The following is a 10,063-nucleotide window of genomic DNA, read 5'->3' on the forward strand; positions in this document are numbered from 1 at the left end:
ACCCTTTATTACTCGCCCATACATCTGTCTTGTTAACCAATGGGTCGGGATTGGTTAACCCCCACACACACACACACACACACACACACACACACACACACACACACACACACACACACACACACACACACACACACACACACACACACACACACACACACACAAACCCACACGTGACACAGGATTGAGCGAGGGTCTTTGATGGCGCGAGGCCTGCTCATAATGGGTGAGGCTGAGGGCAGTCTGGTCGCGATCGCTGCTGCGGCTGACCCGGGATCAGACTGAAGCACCTGTCTAGACGTGGGCTACACACACACACACACACACACACACACACACACACACACACACACACACACACACACACACACACACACACACACACACACACACACACACACACACACACACACACACACACTCTCGGAAGGCCATCGACCGGTCATGGCCTTGGCTTCTTATCAGACACTGGTCTACTAATTTTCAACTAAGTCAATAGAGATAAAATTAAACTCTTTGTCTTGCCACTCTTTCTAGGAGTTTCGACAAGTTCAGATATCATGTGTCTCTGTGTCTTTTACTCAGAATCACAAGTCTGCCCACTGAAGCTCTCTCTCTCTCTCTCTCTCTCTCTCTCTCTCTCTCTCTCTCTCTCTCTCTCTGGGGTTTTCCTGGCAATGGAAGAAGCATTTCAAGAGCACTGACCCAGTGAAGCAGATTAAAGAAGACTTCTGCGGAAAGAAAATTAATTTAAAACACAACCGCAAAGGCTACTGGATGATTTCGTTTTTGGGTGGGGAGGGGGGTCAGCATGGGGCATATTTGCGTGGAAAAGAGGAGGTGGGGGGGGGGGGGGTTCGTGTGTATTTAGAGTCTCGCTAATTGTGTCCACGACCAAGCACGTCATGCTGCCCTTGTTATTATACGGCCGTGATGTGAGTGAGGCTGAAACAAAAGGAGGCAACAATGGTTTCATACGGAGAATAAGGCTCTTGTTTAACAGGTCTTGCGGTAACTTGCTGCGTTCGTTAGACTAGTAAACACTTCATTACCATTCAGACCGACCCAGTATCCTACATAGTCTCTCGTATTACACACATACACACACACGCACGCACGCACACGCACGCACGCACACACCATCATGTGTATGTACGTCCCAGATCAGGCCCTGTATTCCCGTTTAAAAAACATTCAGGACACACTCCTCCCAAAGACTTTACACACCCCCCACCCCAACGTCACACACACACACACACACACACACACACACACACACACATGATTGTGATTGACAGCGTCTTTGTCCCATTGTGTGGAGCTGTCGCCTCTGATGAAGACACACACACACACACACACACACACACACACACACACACACACACACACACACACACACACACACACACACACACCGAGCGGTGTAAAGTGCAGATAAAACTACAGGTCCACCACCGGTTGCACTGTGTCCTACGCCCTAATTTACCCCACGCACGCTCCACACGGCAGGGCTGAGGCAGGGAGGTTGCCCGTACGAGGCCCTTTCTCACTGGGCATCCCCTCTGTCCCGTGGGCGGGGGGCCCCGGGACGTGGGGGGGGACATCTGGAAGGGGAGGCTCCGGGGCCACGCAGTGTGTCTGAGGAGGGCCGTCATTAACGGGGCTCACCCCTCCGCCGGGATGGGAACCAGGTCACATTCTCTCACACGGCACAATGCCGGTGTGTGTGTGTGTGTGTGTGTGTGTGTGTGTGTGTGTGTGTGTGTGTGTGTGTGTGTGTGTGTGTGTGTGTGTGTGTGTGTGTGTGTGTGTGTGTGTGTGTGTGTGTGTGTGTGTGTGTGTGAGAAGGGTGGGGTCCGGGGGGGTTGGGTCCGGGAGGCTGTGGGTGGGTGGGGGGGGGGAGGCCATGACCTTTTTATATCCATCAACAGATCACATGCTCGGCCCAAAGTTATGCACATGAAAAAAACAAAACACATGGCGTACACACACACCCACAGAAAAAGAGCACACACACATAAAGAACACACACACACACACACACACACACACACACACACACACACACACACACACACACACACAGGCATCTGTGCGTGCACAGAGAAATACGAAGGGCATCCACAATTGAATTTGCTTTTACGAATGCCTCCGAGGTGATCCACTTTGGGCTTGCACAGGACAGGATTGTCCACGCGGTCGTCCGAGCTGCGTTTTAATGGAGGCATCACAGGACACAGACACTTTGTTTCACGGCAATTATAGTCGCTGTCTGCGACGCCATCCATCTGCGTCTGGCGTGCTCGCAGCACTCCTATTCTCTGACATAATCAGCGGTCAGAAAGGGATCTCTCTATTGTCACACGCAATCTGAGGACTTAACTCGCTACTCCACATTTCCATGCTCATAAAGTAAATTCCATCACATTACTATCGTGATTATGCTGGCTCATTGCCTCCTGACGGCTGGGTGCAATGAAATACTGCCCCATCTGGTGATTGGAGTGTACTTGAAGAATACAACGTTGTGGCGGGGCTTTTCCAACATTGTTGGACTGTTCTATATGTAGAATCCTATAGAAAACATTCAATTGAAAGTAATTCAAAATTGTGTTTATTTCGAAAGCAAGTTGTTACATTTCAAATTAGATGCTCAATCCAACTCTCTCATAATACTTTTAAAAACAACACAAATTCAGCTTATTTAAAAAGAAATGAAAATAAAGATTTAACAGCAGTTATGACTGTGTGAACAATATTTTGCTTAGTCAACACTATACTTGAACTAATAAAGAAACACGTAATTAAAAACACAACATGATAAGCTATATATATTTAATTTTTAATTCCTGTCAGGGTCTTAGTATTTGGTTAAATACAAGTTCTCTTAATACGGTTTCAGTATAATTTAAATCTATTCTCTGTAAATTTGTCTGATTTGTGCTTAGTCTTTTTTTGTCCACAGGACTCATAACTTATTCTCTGTGTGCTATATTCTAAAGCATTTACAGTATAATATTCAGACGTCTCACGTTGTAATGAATAAGGCACAGATTCATCGTAATTATACAAGTATCGCTGCAATGTATGTGACTGTGTGTGTGGGTTTGTGCATAGGTGTGTGGGTGTGTGTGTCCATGCGCAATGTTTGTGCATATCTGTGCATGTATTTCGCATTGAGGTCATTCTGCATTACCACACCGTCTTTGACAATCTCTGTGCAATTGTGCGTGTCGTCGGTCAGCATCTCTCGGACAAGTCCCCCCCCACAAATAAAATGATATGTGATCACTGGTAGTCTACCTCGTTCACCCTCACACCCCCTTCCAGAGGGAAAGTTCCGGAATCGGTCATCGTCGTCGGCAACGGCGTTGGCAACGGCGTTGGCAACGGGTGGGTTAGGGGATAGGGAGGGGGGGGGGGGGGGGGGGGGGTCAGGGTGCAGCGATGTCAATTGGGGGAGACGGTGCGTCGCCGCAGGCAGCTACAGGTGAGGCACTTGAGGATGCTCATGGTGACGTGCATCAGGGGTCCCAAGTTGAAGAGCAGGTTGTAGAAGGTGTTGACGGACAGGCCGCCGGTCTCGTCGGCGTACTTCAGCGCCACGATGGGCGTGTACAGGCTGTTGGTGAGGTTCCTGAAGCGCGGGCTGCTGGCCTCGATGACCTTCTTGGTGCACTGCGGAGACGGAGGGGGGGACGGCGTGAGGTTTGCGCTCGAGTTGTCGAGTTGAGACAGACGGGAAGGTATGGGAGATACCAATTGGAATCACTCAATCGTGTTCCTTTTCCATTGGAAAGACAAAAAGGCTCATCTTTGAAGGTAAACAAATCTGGTTCACACACCTTGGCGATATCTTCCGGTGTCTGGCCCATCGCCTCGAATATATCAATGGAGGAGGGCAGGTACACGTCTTTGAAGTAGCGAACTGTGTCTGCATCGACGCCCGGGAACTCCATCTTCGCCACATCGGCCATCATCTTGGTCTCGAACTCCGTGTGGACCGGGCCGGGCTCGATCATAGACAACCTGAATGGCAAGGGGAGGAGAAGTAATAATAATAATAAATAATAATATAATACGTTGATTTGATACAGCGCCTTTCTCACACTCAAGGTCGCTTTACAGATTCATGAGAACGAGAAGTACAACAACACCAAAAACAACAACAACATATACAGTATATTATGCTATATACAGAGGGTCTATGCAGTGGTGGAAGAGGAGGAGAAGTGTTCTAGAAACAGAATGGGCTTTAAAGAGAGGGAAGGAGGGACAGTCACAGAGGGATTGAGGAAGGGAATTCCAGAGTTGCTGAGAGACCAGCCACCAAGGGTAGAAAGTCTGCTGCCGGGGACAGAGTTGGACAGAAGTGCTGGAACAGCCAGGAGAGTGAAGCACTGTTCAATCCCACTCAAATTTGAATGGGAACGTCTCCAACTCCTGAGCTCCACCAGAGACCTCAGGGTCTGGGCTTATAAGGGAAACGCTGCCCTTCGTCATTAGTTGAAGACTGCTCACACAGAATCCAGCAAGAATGATGAGACATAAAATCGTTGAAGGTGAAGGCTAGCTACTCGTCCACCGTAAAATAATATATTGTTATTTTTACATTGATTGATTTCAACCCAGAAAGAAACGCTTGGAAGACGCGCCCTGTGCGTTAGACAGCGAGTTGGATGAGACACTGTAGTGGAAGCGACATAACAGATCAGTTTGAAAGATCCTTCCCTCTTTGGGAATTCCAATGGCCAGGTTTTCCACCTGATTATTAACCATATCACTCATTCAATCTGCTATATTAACCGATCTCTTTGCAAAATAATACATTTTACCCCTTTTGCCCTTCTGTGCTGCTAACCTTTGGACCAAAAATAAAGCACAGCATCTCTCTGCGAGCGATAAGGAAGATTCCCTCCTTTCCATCTTGGCTCCGAAAATCTCTCTAAACTTTCTGGACCCACACATTCTATAAAATACAACAAACAAAATGCACATTCCATGAGCTGTAGTAGCTATAGGAGAAGCAGAGGAAAAGCCACTGACCTGACGCTGAACTTCATTAGTTGCACGGCCATGCACTCACAGAATCCCTCCATGGCGAACTTAGAGGCTGTGTAGACGTCATTGAACACCACTCCTAGAACAACAACAGATGTTGTCACTGTCTGCAGCCCCAGTACTTACTTAGCAGCAGCAGGCACGGCTTGGTGGAAAATAGTGTCAACAGACCAGATGATTGAGATTTCATACATGGAGGGAAAAGAACGGAGGTGGAAAATCTGTGACTGGTCAAGTACTTGATCTGGTGAACCAAAAAGCAAAGCTATTTTAAGTCAAAATGAAAATGTACATTCAATATAATGGGAGGATTCACTGCTTTCAGAAAGTATACCCAAAAAAACAAAACAGTTGAGGTCATTCTAAGTGTTTGAAAACACTCGCATGTTTTTAAATAATTAAGGGACTTAACAGATACTTCCCACACACACACACACCACACCACACCACACCACCACACCACACCACACCACACACACACATACAAAATCGTCCCTGCTCTTCAAATGCGAATACCTTGAAGTCCCATGACACTGCTCATGACGATGATGTGTCCCGAACGCCTCGCCTTCATATCGGGCATGACCTCTTTGATCATGCGCACCACGCCAAAGAAGTTAGTCTCAAACACTTTCTTCATCTGGTCTATGCTGATGCTCTCCACAGGCCCCAGAATGCCCACGCCTGCATTGTTAACTGTGGAGAAAACACGCAGGGAAAACAGTCAGTGGCTTACAAACACCGTTTGGATCCTTCTTTGTATTTCAGGCATCGAATTGTATGCCCTATAAAAATGCTTTGCTTTTGCACTTTGTAGCATGCGGTCACTTTATATGGGAATAAAAACAGGTTATGAAAGCGAAATCGGATGCTGCAACTCCGATTGCTGCCACCAGGTGTCACTGTGGGACTGAGCAAGTAAGAATCTGTGGGGGGCGGAGGGGGGATTGACTGTCCGGTGTATGTAAAATTGGTTGTCAGGATAGGGAAGAAAAGCATTTTTATGTATGCATAGGCTTTTGAAACATTTACATATCTATCTATCTATATTTCAGAGAAGGATTGGATAAAAATGGTATGTACAAATGTTTCCCAACACACTTGTGGCCCTCCCACAGATGGCATGACAGGGCAGATTATAGGACCAAAGTCCGTGGTTGGTACAGTTGGGCTTCCTATCGAGTCCCACTCACTGAGGATATCAATATGGCGGTCCTTGACGCTGTTTATGCACTGCGAGACGGACTCGTCGCTGCACACGTCCAACGGGAGCAGCGTGAGGCTCTTCCCGAAGGTGTCCCCGGCAGCCTCCACCAGCTTCTCCTTCTTCTTCAGGTCCCTCATGGTGGCGATGACTGGGCAGAAAGGCAGAGGGACGGGGAGTCATGAGTCATCGAGTAGGGTTGATGACCTAGACATATGAGACACTATAAAACCGTGAGCCGATGAGCTCTATCTCGGGCAGGGCTTATTTTGAACTCAGATTCAACTCGGAGTCAAGATTGTGTTTGTGTGTATTTGTGTGCGCACACACAAAATACAAAAACACACACACGTGCATTCATGTGCACACACAGACTCGCACAAACACACAAATCGCACACACACGCACACACACTCATACACACAGACATTTGTGTGCACACACAGACTCGCACATACACACACACACAGACACACACGCACACACAGTCACACACTCACATAGATACACAAAAAACACACACACACACTCACACACACAAGCACATACACACACAAGCTGGAGAATGCAGGTCCGAATGTGACTGTAGTATGTTGGCACACCCAGCAGATTTTAGAGACCACACTATTGAACTCCTTTGAACTTTAGCCGCCTGGCAAATCTACCAATGCACGTGAGGCTGTTATCTATTATCTGCTGTGATGGCAGCTATCAGCACATTGTTGACCCTTCTCTCTCTCACTGCGTTTACAGTTGCCCTGCTCAATGTCCCAATGTCCTGTGTGACCTTATCTCCTAGGGAACAGAGGCGCTGCTGTTACACAATGGGCCATCACCAGCCGGGTGTAAACAACTACTCAATCACACGTTGATGGGAGAACAGTTGTTTTTTCTTTGTCGGTTGAAACTTGATACTCCCAATAGAACCTATGTCAAGAACAAAGATCCCAATCAAAATGCACAGACAGCACTGAGTAGTCAGTGTAATCTAGTTATTTGAGGATATTTGTGTTTTCTTTCTTGTGGTTTCATGTTGAGATAATGGTAATAGGCAGTGATACATGCCAGTGGCTTAATTTCCACTCCAACTTTTCTGTCTCAGACACCAAATTGGCCACGTATTTGAGGGTTTGCATAGGCAAAGAGTTTGTAATGATTACAAAATCCAACAGAGAGTCCATGGAACAACATGGAGATTTAGGCTATGTATCCAGTAAGAGGCGAACAAGAGGGTCATTGTTCTTCTAGCTCCTGGAGGAATTATTCCTGGGCAGCTTAAACATTCTTGTAGGAACCACACTGCATTGCATGCACGTTTTTAGAGCTGATCTGAATCTGGCTGCTATAGGCCACTCATTAAAAATCTCTGGGCGATGCAATAACTCATTTCTCGCGGATTTCCTAATGTAGTCTCCATAAGTAGTAACGTTGATCACTTCATCTGCTCAGTTGGTGTTTCCTGGAACAGGTCAAAGTTCAGCGAGAATTATTCGACTCAGAGCAGTTTTAAGGGAGCAGTAGTTAATCGTCTCGTTCCAATTTACGGCAATGGCTCCCCAGAGTCGAGTACCCCCCCCAAGAAAAACACGTACAGAAAAAGCACTTAACCCTATGCGACGGCATGAACTTTCTAGTGGGGCGAGATCCGACCCTTAACTCTTGTTGAGCCCCGATGAAGACTTCAAACAAGTCTTGCGTTAGAGTGAACCTTCGCTTGTACAGGTCTCAAACTTTGTCCCCCTTTCCACACTCGCTCCAGTGAAGGAACTATAGGCACATTAGGCACGGCACTAAACCAGAGCAGCAGTCTACAATTCAGTGCGATAAAGAGGTCTTTGTGCGAGAGAAGTCACTTGAAAGAGAACTGGCAGCAGCGTCTTTTATGGTCCCCCGACTGGCTAGAGGCATCCTTGCACAGCCGTAGCCAGCCCAGGAAACTGCGCTTTCAGATGATAATGGTTGAATCAAAGGAGTCCCAAATCCGAGTCCTCACAATAGGATATGGTTTGATATCGTTAGGGTAGCGCTGCTATATTGCAATGCTAGTAATAAATGAGGTATTAGCTGTGAGGCAGGCATGCGACCATATGGGGATTCTTAGACCTAGGATTGAACTCAAAATAAGTTGTGAATGCGTTTTTAAACTAATTGCATGCCAAAGAAACATTAACACACCCCAACTTATCTACGCAAAGGAAAAAAGGTAAAGGAGGCGCATTTACCATGGTAGCGCTTCTTTTCATCTTTGGCCAGCGTGACGGCGATTCGTAACCCGATGCCGGAGGAGCAACCGGTGATCAACACAACTTTTTGCCCACTGTTCGCCATGACTTGTCCAGAAAGGCGGTGTGTTTTAGTAGCCCAGTCCTCTGCTTCTTATGGTTGCTGCTTGGGGAGACCGATCACCGACCTTTAAAAAACTAAAGCGGATCATGTAGTACAGCAGCCATGTGAGCGCCTAATTCCCCAGTCACATGCCCCCTATGCTAAATCAATAAGAAAAATAAGCTGCATCTTGCAAACACGTTTGACAAAGAGGTTTACATTTGATAAGGGGCCGCCTGCTCTCACGTTTTTCGTGGTTAATCTCTGAGAACTGTTGGGTTCTTCTTGCGCGCATGTGAGAGGAGCCGAAGAAGAGACTTCGAGGGGCATAGTGCGTGTCTCTTGCGTTGCGCGTCGGTCTATTTACAAATGTGGTCGTATTAACAGTGGACAGGATTTAGTAACGGATACCGTTTCTTCCCCAATTTTTTTATTGATCAACCAAATATTAAATAAAGTAATACATTAGTAACATATACCAGAGGCTAATCCATTTAAATTGATTGAAACACTTCTGCGCCGCAAATCGTTTAAGAAGTAAATGTGTATGTAACCAAAGTAATCATTACTTTCCTGAGTCAAGAATGTTGCAAAATCAGCCACTACTTTTTATATTTATTTACGGAATTATACTGCCATCTGGCGGTAAGAAGTGTTACTGCGTAGAACCAAATCTGGCTCAAATTAAATACTTACTATGGAATATATAACCATTTTTATGTTGCTTTTGATTTCATAGTTACAAGTTACACCAGAACTGTTAAATTATTAAATTATATTCTAAATTTAACATGCCACTACTGTAATGATGTCTTTCTATTTTTGTCCAGATTCCAACTGCTGTTACTAAATGTTTGTAATGTGATTATGGGATCAAAGTATTATAGTCGAGTTAGTTCACAACATTGTGTCACATTGCCCAGTGTACTCACATAGGGTGTCGACACACACACACACACACACGCACACGCACACGCACACCCAAACACATGCATGCACACACACACACACACACACGCACACCCAAACACATGCATGCACACACACACACACACACACACACACACACACACACACACACACACACACACACACACACACACACACACACACACACACACACACTCTCAAATACACACACAAGCACACATACACACACGCACGCACACTCACCCACAGGCAGGGCCAATCCACTAGGAGTAAACCTCTCTTTTTTCAGACCTCGGTTTCATTTGAGGGCAAACAAAGGTTATTTATGTCCTATTCTATTGCCATGATGAGCTCTCTGTGACGGTTCTTCATTTCCATCCTATAAGTCTGAGAGCAGAGATTCTCCCTTTGGGAATAGGGCCTGGGCCTATCCCAGCTAGGGTGGAATTCTGGCCACATCCAAAAGGTCAACGGGCTGAAACTTTGGTCTGTTGGCGGAGTGGACACGCATTCAGCCATACTCTCATTACAACACTTAACTGT

The 10,063-nt window shown here is 46.4% G+C and overlaps 1 protein-coding gene across 1 annotated transcript; it reads right to left on the minus strand.

The window, feature by feature from the left end:
• Positions 1 to 2,598: 2,598 nt before the first annotated feature.
• On the minus strand, positions 2,599 to 9,035 carry rdh8a (retinol dehydrogenase 8a). The gene is made up of 6 exons (XM_060037335.1): positions 8,488 to 9,035; positions 6,255 to 6,416; positions 5,578 to 5,757; positions 5,047 to 5,140; positions 3,846 to 4,029; positions 2,599 to 3,678 (listed from the first exon to the last, which is right to left on the minus strand). Exons 1-6 carry the CDS (start codon positions 8,591 to 8,593, stop codon positions 3,451 to 3,453), a joined length of 954 nt encoding a protein of 317 aa, XP_059893318.1. The 5' UTR covers positions 8,594 to 9,035; the 3' UTR covers positions 2,599 to 3,450.
• Positions 9,036 to 10,063: the final 1,028 nt, after the last annotated feature.

The sequence above is a fragment of the Gadus macrocephalus genome, chromosome 2, assembly GCF_031168955.1.
Source record: "Gadus macrocephalus chromosome 2, ASM3116895v1".
Lineage (NCBI taxonomy): Eukaryota > Metazoa > Chordata > Actinopteri > Gadiformes > Gadidae > Gadus > Gadus macrocephalus.